The following is a 19,282-nucleotide window of genomic DNA, read 5'->3' on the forward strand; positions in this document are numbered from 1 at the left end:
GAGTTTCCCCCTCCGGTCAGAGCCGTTCTTTTATTTGGAACAAATCCTGAATGTAGTTTGGAAGCAGTTTCTGCTGGGCTTTAAAGGCAAATAGAACAGTTTTCTGCTCTGTTATATCATGGAATTTTAGAGTATTATATTTAATAAAGAGATTATTTGTTAGTTTATAATAGTCAGATCTATTAATTATCCTTAAAGCTCTTTTCTGTAATAGGAAAATAGGGTTTGTATTTGTTGTATAGGTGTTACCCCAAACCTCCACACAATAAGTAACTTAAGGAACTATGGGTGAGTTCTACATGTGAGTTCTACATGAGTTATCCAGGGCGGTTTGATCTAGAGACAGAGAGAGGTTGGAACTAACGGAGCAGAAAACAGAGCTCAGGTGAGAGAGTGAGGAGTTGGAGGACTGCAAGGACACTGTGGTGATAAATGAGTAAACAGGCAGGATCATTTGTTCCTTGGCAACCAGCACAAATCACAATTTATTGAGGAATATTCTGCCAGCCGCCCGCATGGGTGAAGTGTAATAGTGATGTATGAAAAGTGGCTCTTGTGACGAGCTGGTACCGTGCAGCAGTAAGTGTGTGTTTGTGAGTGGAAGTGCTCATGAAACAGAACAAAGCCGTCTGAATTATTCATCTGAGAGTGTGTTTGCACTTAACACTGCGGCTTATCGTCTCGTTACCACGTCTTTAGAACAGCTGACGTTTTCAATGCCTATTCAAAACTATTATTTACATTTCTGACTCTGTTCACCGTGGGCCAATTTGACACTGGTTTCAGAATCTGACTGAAGTGTGTGTGTGTGTGTGTGTGTGTGTGTGTGTGTGTGTGTGTGTGTGTGTGTGTGTGTGTGTGTGTGTGTGTGTGTGTGTGTGTGTGTGTGTGTGTGTGTGTGTGTGTGTGTGTGTGTGTGTGTGTGTGTGTGTGTGTGTGTTACCTTGAACTCGTCCTTCTTGATGACGCCCCCGGGCTGCAGGTGCTGCCTGATCTCATGCAGGACAGTCAGCATAGCGATGTTGGTCTTGCCAGCACCAGTGGGGGCGCAGATCAGAAGGTTCTCGTTGGTGTTGTACGCCGTCTCAAACACCAGCGACTGGATCCTGTTCAGACGCTTCATCCCCTTAAACACCAGCTGCCCCACCTGAGCAGGCAAAGTTAGCAGAGAGATGGATGGAAAAGTGGTGAAAACATGAGTAAAAAAACCTGTAACAAACGGACGTCAAGAATCTTGTCGTGAGAGACAGTGCTGCGGCTTGTTGGTTTAGCTCAAAAATACTAATGTTTTTCTCTCATTAGGAGCCATTTAAACTGATAATACAGTCATTTACACGACTAAAGGTTCTCAGAGTAATTTTGAAAGCATACTTCAGTTTTACCCAACGTTCAAACTGGAGTTTGCAATTTGGTTGATTTATGAAGAATACATATTTGAAACCTCACCCAACAAGTGGTGCAAGAGGCCAAATCTGCAGGAAGCCGAACATCCAGGAGATGTGACATTGACTGTGTTTCCATGCATCAATAACCCTTTTAAAACCCGAATATTGGCAATAACCTGAATTTGCACGGCCATGTAAACACCAATAACCCCTTTGAATAACCCCGATATGAGCCCTGGGTTACTCCTTTTAAAACCCGAATATTTGGTCATATAAACACCAAACAGAATATCCCCATCAAACGGAACAGGAATATGTTTTCTGCTCATGCTCTGTTCACGAGGAATCCTGGGGCCTCATGTACTAAGAGTGCGTGGATTTCAACGTGAATCCGTGCGTGGAATTAACAAGAACGCGAAAATTCATATGTACAAAGCTGTGCGTACGCCCAAATCCACGCAGGTTTCTCTGTACATCCCAATCAGCGTGGATTTGAGCGCACATGCGGGAGCACAACACTCTGCCCCGTCTCCTCCCTCAAATATGTTTGAATATGATAATATTAATAAGATAATTAAAAAACGCTCATCCTAACAAGAAATGTGCAAAAACAGGTAAAACAACAAAAAAAAAACATCGGCTCTGAGCTGGAAAAATAATTTATTTGGGGCATTTCTTCCGATTTAAGCCGCATTGCATTATGGGTAATGTTGTTCTTTGCTTTGTGTTGCGTTCCGTGAAGAGTTTTGGTTTTATTATGATCGTAGGAGTTTGTTAATGTTTATGGGCAGCGTTAGTGCATCATTACACTCTGCTTTTCTTGTTTGTATTTTAAGAACAGACACCAGAACTTAAGTTGGTGGATGAAAAACGGCTCATCGTTCTGCTTTATTGTCATGCTGACGGATTAAGACCAATGTACACGTTTATTGAGTTTTACACATTGTGGATGTCCGCGATCACCTCGCTCATAAGTATAACAATGTGAACAATATACATTTATATTTAAAACATTGTTGTGCCAAAAAGTGATTTCCTGCCAGAATCTGATTTCTTCTGATTTCTGGCCGCGGGAGCGCGCACAGCAGCCCGTTGAGCGAGAGCGCTGAAACGTCAGATTTTCAGATTATGAAACTCAAGGTTGAGATCAAGTCATATTTAGGCAGAAACAACTTTTCATTAACTGTATTTGGCCTTAAATCAATTTTTGGCAGGTGAAACGACCCATTTTTAGGGGAGAAATCCGATTATGGCACGACACCTGTCCATCACCGGAGAAACACTTTCTGGACCTGCAGCAGCTGCAGCTGACTCCATATCAGACTCTGAAAGTTACCTAAACATTCAATAAAAACTTTATTCATCATTGCTGAATCACATCAGTTCATACCAACCAACCTTTCAGTGACATCTTAGTTTTATTTTAAATACAACTTTACAGAATCGGTTTTTCCTGCAAAATGCATTTTAATGTTTTTCTGTCCAGACACAATTATGGGATGTTTAGGATCTTGCTTTAATCTCCAGTCCTCGTCCCATACGGTCGTCATGGAGACAGAGATGTCCGACCTGTAGCAGCTCCAGCTGAAAGATCATGTTGGTCTGAACCGGAGCAGCTGGTCCAGTTCAGGACAGAGATCCAGAAGATCCTCCTGGTACCTGAACCAGCTGATGGTCCAGTCTTAGTCCTGGACCAGCAGATCCAGACTAAACCAGCTGATGGTCCAGTCTTAGTCCTGGACCAGCAGGTCCAGACTAAACCAGCTGATGGTTCAGTCTTAGTCCTGGACCAGCAGATCCAGACTAAACCAGCTGATGGTTCAGTCTTAGTCCTGGACCAGCAGATCCAGACTAAACCAGCTGATGGTCCAGTCTTAGTCCTGGACCAGCAGATCCAGACTAAACCAGCTGATGGTCCAGTCTTAGTCCTGGACCAGCAGATCCAGACTAAACCAGCTGATGGTCCAGTCTTAGTCCTGGACCAGCAGATCCAGACTAAACCAGCTGATGGTCCAGTCTTAGTCCTGGACCAGCAGGTCGGTGTGATCTGATCATCAGCAGGTTCCTCTAACGGAGCCAAAGCTCCATCAGGATTTGCAGGTTCCATCGTTGAGCTCCTTTAGTTGTTTGTTCAGATCATGTGGTTGATTGTGAGATTGTTGCAGCTCCACTCTTGTGTAATTTATCTGGTGATGTGGGGACTGTCATGTCCTTCACGTGGTCGTGAACTTATTGTTGATGTTACGTTTCCTCATATTCTGCACTTCACTGCATCACCAGTGAGTGTCGCCAACGGACAAAACCTCAGAAAAGTGCGTGAACCAGCCTTGATATGTGAGTGAAGGGGCCGCAACTTTCTAGTTGCACGTCATTCTTTGTACATCCGACCGTGAGCGTTGAAAGTGGCGAACGCACGTTTTTTGTGCGCCGCACTCTTAGGGCCTGATTTACTAAAGGTTTGCGTGTGTTAAAACGTGTGCAAACTTGACAGCACCCGCAAACCAAAGTGCGAGCTGATCTACTAACAGCGTGCAAAGATGACTGCGTCTCTGAAATGCGCAAAATTGCACACGCAATTCAGTTAGTACTTTTGCCCTGATGAATAATCAATATGGGGCGTACCCGCCAGAAATCCTAAATACTGGGAGGGGAAGATGCAAATATGTCCATTTACCACGCGCAATGAGATTTACCAAGCCTGAAAGTTTTTGCGCGTATTGTGATTGCGTCTGTATTTAATACGTTCGAAAGGAAGGTGCTAATCTGCTGCTGCTGTTATTGTGGCAAGGAGGCAACATCCAAAATCAAAGAATACGCAGAGAGAGAGTCTTTATTCTGCTGCATGCTATTTTAAAAATGGTTGCACAAGTTTTATTAAAGGCCACTTTTTCTTTAGTTCTTCGCCTTATATCTTTGCCACCTTCTTTTAATGTGCCCCCCTCCACTCGCCCACAAGCAGGCCAAGCCTTTGTGCCAAAACTTTGTATTTTATTGATTACTTATCTTATTGAACGTGAAATCATCCTTCGTAAATTACATTTAATTAAAACCCGTGCTTATTAATCACAAAACACAGGTTAAACATCATGACCAAATCCGCTCCGACCCGCTGTGTCAGGATCAGCGCAGAGACTGCAGCTTCGCCTGAATTATGGTTCTGCGTTAAAACGACGGCGTAGCCGACGGCGTAGGGTCACGGTGCGGTGCGCGTCGCCGCGTAGCCTACGCCGTCGGTTCTGCGTTGGTGTGACGCGGAACCATAAATCAGTCTTTAGTGTGTGCTCTGTGCGCTGTTCTGAACACTTCTCTTCTCTTCTTGCCATATGATGGTCCCGTCTGTCACACATTTACTGTCAGTGTTTGCTATATAATATATAATATTTGCAATATACTGTGGACATCTGAATAAAAACTTAACTCATAAATAGATGAATCAAAGCGCTCTCCAGCTCTGTGTCTGATTGTCTTTTTCTCCTCAGATCATGCCGAGCACCGCCGGGTCACGTAAACCCGACCAATTCAATATTAAAATCAAATTCAGTCCTGTGGCCCGTTTTTCTATTTCGTATTTTTGATCTGTGCCTAAAATTGAAATATGAAAAACCAGACGTTTTTCCCTTTTTTGTGTTACCAACTGCATTTATTCTATCGCAGGTTTTCTCCGATATTGCGTTTCTTTTGGTAATGTTTAAATTTCTTTGCTGTAGTTCATGAATGTGTTTATTTGCCTCTTCCACTAATATCTCTAACTCCAACTCGTCAAATTTCATTTTGCGCTTGTGACTTGTGAATGTGCATTACATCCAGACTCTCCATGGCGCAGAGTTTGCGCTCGCAAACCTTAAGACACGCAACACCTCATTTAAATACTGCTGTTTGCACCTGTTATCAATTGCGCACGCAATCTTAGTTGATCACCCGCAAACCACACGCAAACAGCACGCGCAAACTTTTTCAGTGCACACGCAATTAGTACTCTTTATTTAGGATCTTAGTAAATCGGGCCCTTAGTACATAAGGCCCCTGGTCTTTTGAGTCCAGGAAGTTCTTCTAAACACGGAGAAACACAAGACCAGGAGGAGACTAATCACTTCATAAATGTAATGAAGGATATGAACATTTCTGCATTTGTAGACGGTAGAAAGTACCGGGATAGAAGATTTACAAGAAGGTGAGAGAAAAGTTGCGCGAAGCAGCATTTGTTTTGAATTTGGATACAGGAAGAAGAAGCAGAAATGACGGTAATTGCGTCATGACGTTCTCCGTGCGTCGCTGGTTTGATCCAGATATCCATGATTAATTACCATGTAAACGGAATATTCCCAATGTTTCAGTAACCGGAATATTAGCAATAACCCCAATTTTGACTGCATGTAAACGTAGTCAATGACATCACAGGCTGACCTCCTGCTCAGACATAATCTGGAACCGTCATGCTATGATGCTACGCAGAGTAATCAGCATATTGTACTAACACAGCTTTGGCTAAAGGCAGCAGTCATTCTTGACATCGCCACAGAAACCTCGGAAATGGGATATTCCACTGTGAATGGCTCGGGAGATATTTCAGCTTCAGACACGTGTGGGTCACATGACTCATGCTGGTCCGTTGCTTCTTCCTTGTCGTGCACATCACCATGTTGCCCAACAGGAACATGCCCACCTCGTGTCAATCACAGTTAGTGGCAGCCCCAAAAAGCTGCAGCGGATAACAGTCAGCTGATGCAGACGTCAGTTCAACACTACTTTTGTGGTACATTGTGTCCGTTATAACATATAACAATTGTCACTAAATATATGGAGGGCACAGTATTTGTATAAATGCAGTACAAGTCACAAACCTGCATACCCCCAATCACCTTAATAGTTATGCTAAAAATCTTATGTATGGATTTAAAAAAAAGTACAGTTCAAGTACAGTTTCAAGCAGTTATTCTTTGGAAACTCTTTTTAAGTATAACAATAATATAAATGGACTGCTGCCCCCGCGACCCGGTTCCACATAAGCTGAAGAAGATGGATGGATGGATGGATGGATGGATGGATGGATGGATGGATGGATGGATGGATGGATGGATGGATGGATGGATGGATGGATGGATGGATGGATGGATGGATGGATGGATGGATGGATGGATGGATGGATGGATGGATGGATGGATGGATGGATGGATGGATGGATGGATGGATGGATGGATGGATGGATGGATGGATGGATGGATGATAGTTAGTCTCAAATATAGCTTGGTGGTAGATATGCTGCTATAGGCTTATGCTGCAGGGGGCACCAACATGATCCACTGGCCGGGGCCTCTCACCCTTCTTCTCCTCTCCTTTTCCCTTTCTCTCTTCTCCATTTCCATTTGTATTTATTATAAGTATCTCATAGCTATCATTTTTGTCCATCGTTCCTTTAGTTTCTTGTGCTGCCCCCCTTTTTTCTCTTTTGTGCATGTTTGCAGGCCTGAGCTTCAGGAGCTGCGTGCTGGCCTGCGGTCCCGGCCCCCCCTCCCTCCCTCTGGTCATCCCGCTGCTGCTTCCACCTGCCTGCGGTAGATCTGGTATGATCCAGGTCCTGGTCCAGGTTTCTTCCTCCTAAAGGGGAGTTTTTCTTGCCACTGTTTGTCTTAAGGTTTTTCTCCCACTAGGGGAGTTTTTACCTGCCATTGTTTATGTAATAATTGCTCGGGGGTTTATGTTCATGTTCTGGATCTCTGGAAAGCGTCTAGAGACAACATCTGTTGTATTAGATGCTATACAAATAAAATTGAATTGAATTGAATGGATGGATAAATGGAAAAAATAAGGAAAAACGATGATAATAATAATATATTTCATTTGTTAGGCGCCTTTCATGGCACCCAAGGTCGCCGAATAAACAAGATGTACAATTTCAACTATATCCCTTTCATAAGTACTGATGGCAGGATGTATTCATCTCTTTTCTTTAGCTAATCAACCAAAAGATATCACTTATGTTTTCAAACTGTGAAATAAGAGGGGTGTCGAGGTTTCGGGGAGATTACCTGCAAAACAAAACCCTGGATAAATGTCACTGTTGACTGGCAATGACTCACACAGCTCATTATTGGCTGCCCAGTCTCCCTTGGCAACACATTCTAGGCCAGCGTCAACCATTTAGAGCAGTTGCCCCCAAAGGCATCTGCACATTAAGTGATCAAAACACATAGCAGAACCTTCAACCAATGTGGTGACATGAAATCCAGAGAGGTGTTCTGTTCCAGCACCAGTATCTGAGCCTGGATGTGTGGCCACTGCGCAGTAAGTGGAGCAGCAAACGGCGTAAAGGCGATGAACCTGGTGATTTGTGGAATCAGCTGTCATTCAAGCTGCCCTCCGTCTGCCTTCACTATGGCAACAGAGTGGGGGTGATGGCCCTCAATCCCAAATTGCTACTGATACGCACAGAAATAACCACAGTGAAGGACAACTGGTGTTAGTCACATGTACTGACAGACTAAAACACACTACGGAAGAATATCAGGGCCATGCAAGAGAAAACATATTTGAGAGGGGAAGATATTTTTTTTATTGTGCACTTCTAGAAAAAAGTCGTAATGTTGAGAAAAAAGTCAAAATGTCAAGATTAATGTTGAAATACAATTTTGAGAAAAAAAGTCGAAATTTCGTGAATAAAGTCGAAATTTCGTCGACTCGACTTCGACTTTTTTCTCGAAACTATACTTCAACATTAATCTCAACATTTCGACTTTTTTCTCGACATTTCGACTTTTTTCTCGACATTACGACATTATTCACGAAATTTTGACTTTTTTCTCAACATTTCAACTTTTTTCTCGACATTTCGACTTTTTTCTCAACATTTCGACTTTTTTCTCGAAATTGTACTTCAACATTAATCTCGACGTGCATAATGAAAAAAAAATCTTCCACTAAAATATTATTTTTATTTTTTCTCCTGCCTGGCCCTAATACTCTTCCGTAAACATACACAACACTGTTCCACAAGTTAAAGAAAATCTGCAGCTGCAGCAAAGTTCTGAAGGGATGAACACTCTGTTTACAGTCACAAAACCGATCAAAGACCACATCATATTCACTCATGGATCCCACTTGTTGTAATCCATTTATGAGGCAATAATAAATAAATAATAAAATTCAAATAATACCCAGTCAAAAAAAAAAAAAAAAAAAACGTGAGTAAGGAACCCAATAGATGGCATAGACTGTTTGATTCAGTCCCCAATTCTGAGGTGAGAGTGGAGAAAAATGTCTCCCTAATCCATCCATCAGTGATCTGTGGTGGTGACGGGGCAGCACCCCAACAAAGAAGCCCTGACTTCCCTCTTCTAGGGGTTCCCAGGCCGGATTTGTTTACAACAGCCTCCTGCCTGGCGCCGCCCTGCTGGTAGAAACGTGTGGCTATGTCCCAAATCTTCGTTAACAGAATTGTTGAAATTTAATATTTATTCTACACATTTTACAACATTGGAAAACGTTAAGAATGTTTGTGTCATGTTTGTGTCATTTTTGTCCTCCTACAGAAACCACATGAAAACAAAAAATATATTTCCCTCCCCCATCGATTTACATTTTCAAAGATTTTTGGAAAAGCTCTAGGGAGCCACTAGGGCGGTGCTAAAGAGCCGCATGTGGGTTGCCGACCCCTGCCCTAAACGTTATGACTGTAATATAGCATTTATATGATATAATATAACATTACACCGTTTGTGGTGATTCTTTAGATGGATGTGTGTACAGCATGGATAGTTGGGTGTATAGATGACCTTCACTGCTGATCAATGCACTCCATTTCATTGCATATTTCACAATTACACTACAGCAATTCTGATCTTCTGTCACTAACATGGATCATGTGAATGTTTGAACGTGATTTGCTTTCAACATCATTTAATCCATTAATTTACTTCCTCTGTGTTTCAGCTCTGTCCTAATAATGCTGGTTCAGAATGCCTTGAGCTTAGGCAGCAGTATTATTTATTCACAGATTCATTAGAAATCTGTCATCACTTTTCTCTTCCCCTCGTTTCGCTCCAACGCTCATAGAAAGAAATAATTAAAGAGGATACGTCAGGCAAGGATATGCTCGGTGCTGTTTGGAAGCTGGCCCTGCGGCCCAGTAGGAAGGAAGAGGTTATTAATGCATCAAAAGGCAACTTTATTAGAGTCTACTTTAGCTGGAAGAAATGAGGTGTGGCTGCTGTGCTGGGTGAGCTTCGTGGCCTCTGGGTTTCTGATGAACGGCTGGGAATAGCCATGAATCTATTCATGACATAGTTTGGCCATTTTACTGTTGTTTTCAGCAAAGCCTAGTACCAGTGAAGTGACTGACAGGTATGTTTATAGTCCTACAAAGGTTGAGTAGAAGACACCTGGACTTCTCTTCTTGGTTTAAGAGCTGGTTTTCATCCTCATCAATTTCCAATTGAATGTTTGGGAGTTATAGGCATTTATGTCCAGGTTCCTTCTACTAGGAATGACAATATGAAACAGCACAGATGGAGCTCTAATTGCACTGCCTCCTTTAATTAGGTAAATTTTGTAGATAATAGAGGGAATGCGCATGACGTCACGGATGCGACTTCACAGCAGGTTACGCCAACTGAGTGGCAGAAAGACTGAGTGACAGAAAGACTGAGTGACAGAAAGACTGAGTGTCAGAAAGACTGAGTGTCAGAAAGACTGAGTGGCAGAAAGACTGAGTGTCAGAAAGACTGAGTGGCAGCGCAAACTTTCAGTTTGAGCAACTGGAAAACATCTAAAATGGAAAAGAGCTGTTGTACAATCGACTGTACTCATAGATTTAGAAAGAAATCGGAGTTATCGTTTTACAGACTGACGAAAAATAAGCTTAAGAGAGACAATTGGATCACTGCAATTCACAGAAACAACTGGATTCCAGGCACCGAAACGTGGATTTGGTTCCCATTTTGAATCAGGTAATGTTGGATTTTTGGGTAGCTAACGTTAAACAGTCAAATCATAAAGTTCGGTGTCCTCATCACTTTAATTTCTACAACAAATCCTGCTTTGAAGTCGGACCAAGTGTCAAGACTTTTGTATCTTCAAGCTTTGCTTCGTGTATTTCCCCGGCGTAGAAATGAAGTACATATAAATATCAGGAAACTGGATTTGTGGCAAAATATTAATGTCCATGGACCACTGGTTCTTGGTAACTGTAACAAATATTAATGTCGCTGCTTCCACCTGCCTACGTGGATGTCTGCTGTTGCTGCTTCCGCCTGCCTGCGCCCCCTCCCCCCCTCTGGTCATCCAGCTGCTGCTTCCACATGACTGCTGTGTGCTGCTGACGTCCCTGACTCCCCCAGTCTGGCCTTCGGCAGGAGGGTCCCCCCTTATGAGCCTGGTCCTGCTCAAGGTTTCTTCCCTCCTAAAGGGGAGTTTTTCTTGCCACTGTTTGGCTTAAAGGAGCTGTATGTAAGAGCAATAATAAAACGAATCATAAAATGACCCCGATATGTCAACAGACATTTAAAAATCATGTTAATTTCAAATATTTATGTCACTGACAACAGCACTCAAGCCAGGATATTCCAGTTTAAAAAGAGGAGTTGCAGCCCTCAACTGATGTTTATGTTGAAGCTCCACCCTCCACCTATCTCCCAATCACCAAGTCAGTATTGTTTCTGAAGCTCCACCCTCCACCTATCTCCCAATCACCAAGTCAGTATTGTTTCTGAAGCTCCACCCTCCACCTATCTCCCAATCACCAAGTCAGTATTGTTTCTGAAGCTCCACCCTCCACCTATCTCCCAATCACCAAGTCAGTATTGTTTCTGAAGCTCCACCCTCCACCTATCTCCCAATCACCAAGTCAGTATTGTTTCTGAAGCTCCACCCTCCACCTATCTCCCAATCACCAAGTCAGTATTGTTTCTGAAGCTCCACTCTCCACCTATCTCCCAATCACCAAGTCAGTATTGTTTCTGAAGCTCCACCCATCTCCCAATCACCAAGTCAGTATTGTTTCTGAAGCTCCACCCTCCACCTATCTCCCAATCACCAAGTCAGTATTGTTTCTGAAGCTCCACCCTCCACCTATCTCCCAATCACCAAGTCAGTATTGTTTCTGAAGCTCCACCCTCCACCTATCTCCCAATCACCAAGTCAGTATTGTTTCTGAAGCTCCACCCTCCACCTATCTCCCAATCACCAAGTCAGTATTGTTTCTGAAGCTCCACCCTCCACCTATCTCCCAATCACCAAGTCAGTATTGTTTCTGAAGCTCCACCCTCCACCTATCTCCCAATCACCAAGTCAGTATTGTTTCTGAAGCTCCACCCTCCACCTATCTCCCAATCACCAAGTCAGTATTGTTTCTGAAGCTCCACCCTCCACCTTTCTCCCAATCACGAAGTCAGTATTGTTTCGGCATCCGGGTTGCCAGCTCGGCTCTAATTATCGCAGCCATGGCAGCCTACGTTCCTGCTGCATTCTGCAGCCTACCTGGCAACCTCTGGTCGGGGGAGGAGGGGGAGGGTACAGGGGGAGGGTGCAGTGTGGCACGTATGACCAGCTTTTGGTGGGACTCCATTGGCTGAGAGGAGGTGGAGGCCAAGGACGCAGCCTGGCTGATGCCACTGACGACTTGGATCACCTCCATCAGAGGTTGAGCGTGACGATGTGAATGATGATGGATACTACTACTACTACTGTCGTTTACAGACGCTTTTATCCAAAGAGACCTACATCTGAGAGAACACAAGCAAGAAATAACATTGGAGAGGCCAGTATGGATCAGTGCACCTCTACAACTACTACTACTAGTACTACTACTACTACTGCTGCTACTACTACTACTGTCATTTAGCAGACGCTTTTATCCAAACACAAACAAAAATAACATTGGAGAGGCCAGCATGGATCAGTGCTGGTCAGACTACTATCACCACTACTACTACTACTACTGCTACTACTACTGTCATTTAGCAGACGCTTTTATCCAAAGAGACTTACATCGAGAGAACAACACAAGCAAGAAATAACATTGGAGGGTCCAGCTGGATAACTGGACTCACAGACTGCTGTGAGTCAATTTGGACACAGATGCTGCCATGCCAGTGCCAGAATTTTTTTGTTCCCTTCCCGCCAACACAACAGTCCCTTTATACAAGAAAGCTAAGTCTTAAAAGACATCATCATACGATCATCTTGACATAAGTGCATGCAACTTACTCAGTGCTCAGTCATGCAAAGAGCTGGACAAGTCTTCTAACTAATTCTGATGAGCAGATAAGTTTACTAGATGCAAAAGTGCTCCCTAAAGCTGAGTCTTTAGCTTGCTCTTAAATACTCATGTGACTCACATGAGGGTGATACTACGACTTCTGCAATGTCTAGTTGTCCTTCGAGCAACAGCATTTTTATACGCTATGACAAGTGAACTGTGAAACATGCGCTATGGATACTCTAATCGTTGGGCTTTATTTGTGAATGCTACCAACACCCACAGGAGTTGGTATAAGTAATTTTTACATGGGTGAATCTATCAATAAAGTTAGTAATATGTTGTGTACATGTTACGCATACATCCAACTCGTTATGAATGCTGTGTGTAAACCCAAAATTGAAAAAACATGTTTAAGGTATACCACTGTTTTAAAGACATTTTTTACACTGGCATACGCTTGCTAAATTGTCATGGTATGACGGGGCTCTCACTAACACACACCTTTCATCATATTGATTGGAGAGTTTCCTCCTACTTTTTGGAAGAAGAGCAAATGAATGGTGATCCCAGTCTCTTGGTGTCTGTTCAATTTTTTGAGTTGCTACATTTAAATATTCACTCTTGAAATATGGGTGACTGAGCTTCATCCAGTTTTAAAGCACCTGTGCACACTTATTCACATGTCTCTGTAGATACTGGAAAGCCACTGGAAAGCCACAAAAATTACTTGAGTGGCAGGCCCTCATTTTTGATTTAGCAACTTTGTCTGTTTGTACCGAAAACTCAGTGTCCTCACGCGTTATAAATATGTTAATTAATGCAAATGCATGCCTGCCCCAGTCTTCACCTTGAGGTAAAGCATACATGTTGTAAATAGAAAGTTGACACCATTTAATGATATTTGGAGATCTTCAGTGGCTTTTATTCTCTCCCTAAAACCTCTCTAGCTTCATTGATATGCTAATCTATGCATACAGATCTTCTAATGGAGGATCGAGCTGTGGCTGCCAAAAGTTCTGGAGGGTGTGATTTTAGGATTCTTGATAGTTATTTACTGAACTGTAGTAAGTATTACATATATGTAAGCTTTCAGAACCAAGAAGGTTTTTCTGAAATCTTGATCACTCTGAAATCTGTACCAACTGTGTAGAATTTTCTCTTTTATAGGTGTAATAATAACAATGGATTACATATATATGATGCTTTTCAGGACACTCAAAGCGCTCACAATGGTTCCATTATTCATTCACTCCTCATTCATACTTGGTGATGGCAAACAACATGTGTAGCCACAGCTGCCCTGGGGCAGCTCGATGGAAATGTGGTAGCCAATTAGCGCTTAACGGCCTCCCCTACCACCACTGATTCGTCTATTGATACTGCTCCATTCTTCCCTCGCTTGTTAACAAGACCCCAAGATACCTGAACTCCTTCACTTGGGGCAGTATCTGATACCCAACCCAGAAAGGGCACTCCACCCTTTTCCCGACTGTGGACCACGGTCCCGGATTTGGAGGTGCTGATTCTCATCCCAGCCGCTTCACACTCAGCCAGGAACCACTACGGCAAGAGTTGAAGGTCTTGCCCTGCTGATGCCAACAGAACCACAACATCTGCAAAAAGCAGAGACCTAATTCTGAGGCCACCAAACAAGACCCCCTCTGTTCCTCGGCTGTGGCTGGAAATTCTGTCCATTTAATTCAATTCAATTTTATTAATATAGCGTCTATTAAAACAGAAGTTGTCTTTAGGCGCTTTCCAGAGACCCAGAACATGAGTCTAGAGGCCAGACTACTACACCGGTCACACCCAGGGGCTGGAGGGGCAGTGGAGCCTTGTATCAATGGTGTCCGCCAGCGGTGGAGACCTGATGCCGGTGCGGCAGGAAGCATAAGCGGGGGTGTCAAGCGGGGCTAAAAGCTAAGCTAAAGACTAACCCATTCAGATTGTCGCTACCCTCCGTCCTTCTCTCTAACGTCCGCTCCCTGGAGAACAAACTGGACCACCTAAAGCTGAACTTGGCAACCAGATGATGACTAATCAGGAAAATGATAACTAAACAGCAAAATCAGTCTCAAGGTAAGTTATTCCTCAGAATAACAGTGAAGGAAGGAGTCCGAGCACAGACCTTTGTAACCAGCAGTTGTGACAAATATGTATAAAATAAGCACAAACAACTTCTCTCATTCAAATTAAATCAGAATTGATTTACACAAGTGTTAAAAGATGATAAAACCACACTTATTAAGTCGGATAAATTCCCATGCCTAAACTACACATGAACAACAACTAACTAAACATTAAACACAAACTTCTCCAGGACCCTGAAGCATGCAGGAAAGATTGCGGCAGACCCCCCCCCCCACCCCGGACACAAACTGTTCCAGACTCCTCACGAGCTCCATCTCAGTCTGGGCCTGTAGTGCCTTGGACTGGAAATCCCTAGAGGTTGGTGAGGACAGCGCAGAAAATAATTTGGGCTTCACTTCGCCCCTTCCAGGATACTGCAAGAAAACGCTTCTTGACCAGGGCTTAAAACCTCACCAAACCCTGCTATGTGCCATACTGCTGTGAAACATACATGACATACGGACTCTATGGGGGTTAGGGTTAGAGGCTTTTTAATAGGGTATATCAAGTTTTAAAGGAGCCGTCTGTAAGAAATGGCCAAAACTGGTACTGCAGTCACTTTCAAAATATTGTTGAGCGGCGTGTACCCTCCCCCTCCTCCCCCCGACCAGAGGTTGCCAGGTAGGCTGCAGAATGCAGCAGGAACGTAGGCTGCCATGGCTGCGATAATTAGAGCCGAGCTGGCAACCCGGATGCCGAAACAATACTGACTTGGTGATTGGGAGATAGGTGGAGGGTGGAGCTTCAGAAACAATACTGACTTGGTGATTGGGAGATAGGTGGAGGGTGGAGCTTCAGAAACAATACTGACTTGGTGATTGGGAGATAGGTGGAGGGTGGAGCTTCAGAAACAATACTGACTTGGTGATTGGGAGATAGGTGGAGGGTGGAGCTTCAGAAACAATACTGACTTGGTGATTGGGAGATAGGTGGAGGGTGGAGCTTCAGAAACAATACTGACTTGGTGATTGGGAGATAGGTGGAGGGTGGAGCTTCAGGCCAAAACAAAAAATGACAACATAAACATCAGTTGAGGGCTGCAACTCCTCTTTTTAAACTGGAATATCCTGGCTTTAGTGCTGTTGTCAGTGACATAAGTATTTGAAATTAACATGATTTTTAAATGTCTGTTGACATATTGGGGTCATTTTATGATTCGTTTTATTATTGCTCTTACATACAGCTCCTTTAAGATGTTATGACATCTCATTTTTTATCTGCACTATGTAAATATACTTATTTCTTATTTTATTTATGTATCTAAACTGTAAATATGACATACTCACTGCTGCGCCACATTGCCATTGCATCGAAATTTCATTTCCGATGAAAATCCAAAATGACAAATAAAGTATTTCTAAGTCTAAGTTCTCCCAGAGATGAGAGTTTAAATCTCACTGACAGGTGACTCCGCCAGACGTGCCCCGCAGACCATCATAATATGTTTGGACCTACCAGGTGTGACTGGCGTCCATCCCTTCCATCGGAGCCACCAGGTGGTGACCAGTTGACAGTTCCAATCCCCTATTCACCCAAGTGTCCAAAACATGTGGCTGCAAATCCGATGACCCAACCACAGTCGATTATTGATCTGTGACTGGCGCCCTGGTGCCAAGTGCATATGTATGTCCAAATGTGTCCACAATCTTACGCTTGGACATGGTGTTGGTAATGGACAATCCGTGAGGAGCACAAAAGTCTAATAACAAAACACCACTTGGGTTCAAATCGGAGGGGCAGTTCTTTCCAATCACTCCCTTCCAGGTCTCACTTTCATTGCCCACATAAGCATTAAAGTCTCCCAGCAGAACAAGGGAGTGCCCTTTCTTTGAGAGGCGTTCAGTTCAATTTAACCAACACAAACATAGTGCACAAAACCCGTTCCTTTCAAAAGTCAAGTTTTATTTTCCAAATACACTAAGAGATTTGGTGGTAATTCATTTGTTAATCTGTTAATTCAGTTGTAAATACTGTGTAAATAAATAAATACTATGTTTGCCCTGGGGTTTTTGAGGCTACAAACTAAATCTTGTTTAGGGCCACCAAAATCCTAGGAATGGCCCTGGTTTAAACTAATCCAGTCAAAAAGAAAGTCTGAGACATTACTCTCCAGAGCCATTCAGTTAAGTGCTAGACTTGACCTAAAATCCCCAGCTGATCAGTCAGCTAGTGACTGCACATCATTACAATGGCATTAAGTCATACAAACAGAGCAAATTCATTGAGCCAGATAGCCAAACTGACAGCAGCAGAGAAGGTGCCAAGTTCATTATTTTGGCAGGAGTTGAGAAGACTTTATCAAGTGGAAATTTAAAGCAAAAAAAATGTGTTTCTTGATGGTGTGTTCTCCAAATCCAGGTCTTAAACAGCCTGTTTTTGTGTTTGTGTCTGTGCTACAGTGGGAAATCTGACGTGTACAAACTGAGGCATCAGATATGACAGCCAGCTTGCTGCTGTACTGAAAATCCCTGCACGGTTATGAATTAATGCCATTGACTTAATTCAACTGAAAGAAGTTCCCACTGGAAGGAAAGAATCTAAAGCAGGGAAAACACAAAAGTAGAAGCTAGACAGATCTCAGCTGGCCAGTACTGCACCACAGACATCTGTGGTCAACCTTTTAGCAGCAGGGTTAAATTAAGTTTCTAATGAAAGCAGATGCTGGATACTTCGATCTCAAAACCGCAGCTGTCTCAAACAGGCCTTAGTATTCCTCTAACAGAAAGCTCCCAGGACAAAGTGCAGTCTCTGGCTTCATACAAAAAGAGAAGGCTTAACAAAATCCTCAGGTAGTAGAGCAGTAATCTGCTAACTGAATGGTTGGTTGGTTATTTTTATTTATTTTGTGGTGCACTAGTGGCCATTATTGGACAGGAGGTGGACAGGAAAGCAGGGAGAAAGAGAGGGAAATGAAATGCAGCAAAGGATGCAGGTCAGGACTTTACCAAAGCTGTAATGAGGACTTAAAACTCAGCTGAGTGACATGGCGTCTCCACATTGGCAGTTTGTTCCCTGGCCTCCCTTGTGCACACGCTGGGGTGTCCTCGAGCAAGTCACTGAACATCACACTGCCACCAAAAAGTTATTAGGAGGTCGAGTGAAGGAATGAAAGAAAAAAAAAAGCACTGAATATATATGTAGATTAAGAATTGCTGTGGGGCTGGTAAGAGGTTGGATGCATGTGACTTAGAATGGTGAACACCTTGAAAAGCATCCATTTACCTACAGGGACTGAGTTAGATTGATGCATGTGCTGTCGGTGAAGAGTAATCAGTCGTTCTCAGCCGTACATAATGTTTACTTAAGAACATGTCCATCATTCCATTCCATGCCAGTGCTGAGCGGGTTGCAGTCCGGCAGCCTCATTAACACGGTGTGTAGACAGCCTACGGCCATATGGGCAAACTGGGAGCACTGGGAATATCCCGCCAATCCACCAGCCACTTAAAACACACTAATTGGACCCACATTTATTCAACTAATGATTCAGCAGCAATAAATAAACACCAGTTTTCCCCATATCTATTGGTCTCCCTCTGTGTGGGTTCAATAGTGAACCAAGGCTGCAAAACTCTAGGTACAGTACACACCCAACGTAGATAACAGGTTTGTGTTTGGTTTTTTTTTTGGGGGGGGGGGTATTTGTGTGTTTGCTGGCAACCGTTTTCTGTTGTGATTACAGTATGAATCATCATAAGCTCCCAAACTAATTAAATTCCTCTGTGCATTGGTAATGGGAAGCTAAAAGATATAATTGTTGTCATTTCCATGCCACCCTTTTAATTACTTTCTGGTTCCATTTCATTCCATTCGAATTGACAGGCTGATCAACTTTTAATTGCCAGTTGTCGCAAACGACTTATCAGGCTTTTCTAAGTCTGCACGTGGAGTACTAAATGACCTAGCCCAACACACGCCGTAAACATCCCGGAGCCTAAGAATCCATGTGCACACAGAGCACGCATAAGCACACCAACTATCCACACCAGATGGACGGTGGAGTTTGACAGAGTGAGATGCGGATGCAGCAAACAGGAGGCCGATTCATTTCCCTGCAGAACAGCAGCCGCAGGAGGAAGACGAGGAAGACGAGGGGGAGAGGCCACAAAGAAGGGAGACGGGAGGTGCGGAGAGGATGGAGATAGCAGAGAGCGAGGTAATCCATCACTTCCTCCACAAGCACCTGCTTAAGTAGCAGAGATCGTAGTGAGACCAAAAATCCTTGCATTTTAATTGAACCAATATTATACATCTATTTTATGAGCTTTCAAAACTACAAGTAATAGTAAAGGCTTTTCATATCATTTAAATACAGTTAAAATAATTGTGCAGCAGTGTTTTTAAGGTATTTTCAACAGAGGACCTTGTGTTTTTATGATCATAGACATATAAGTCAAACAAGTCACACAGGACTCTTTGGCTTGAAAAAAATGTGAATGACATTATTGGAAATCCAATGACGCAGCACTGCAGTGACATGGGGGTCCTCCTGGCTTCCTACACAGTGTCAGTGTCAAGTGTTTCTAATTTCTACACCATACAGGCGTTAAAAAATGTAATGCGTGTTCAGGGA

The 19,282-nt window shown here is 43.2% G+C and overlaps 1 protein-coding gene across 3 annotated transcripts in view; it reads right to left on the bottom strand.

Annotated features, from left to right (window-relative positions):
- ascc3 (activating signal cointegrator 1 complex subunit 3) overlaps positions 1 to 19,282 on the bottom strand; it is a 277,397-nt gene that overhangs the window by 195,428 nt on the left and 62,687 nt on the right. For all 3 annotated transcript variants that reach the window (XM_061715394.1, XM_061715404.1, XM_061715413.1), the window contains exon 9: positions 944 to 1,147. In XM_061715394.1, the coding sequence (XP_061571378.1) occupies positions 944 to 1,147 (204 nt within the window). The remainder of the gene's footprint in view (positions 1 to 943; positions 1,148 to 19,282) is intronic.

This window comes from Cololabis saira, chromosome 3 (genome assembly GCF_033807715.1).
Source record: "Cololabis saira isolate AMF1-May2022 chromosome 3, fColSai1.1, whole genome shotgun sequence".
Taxonomy (NCBI): Eukaryota; Metazoa; Chordata; class Actinopteri; order Beloniformes; family Belonidae; genus Cololabis; species Cololabis saira.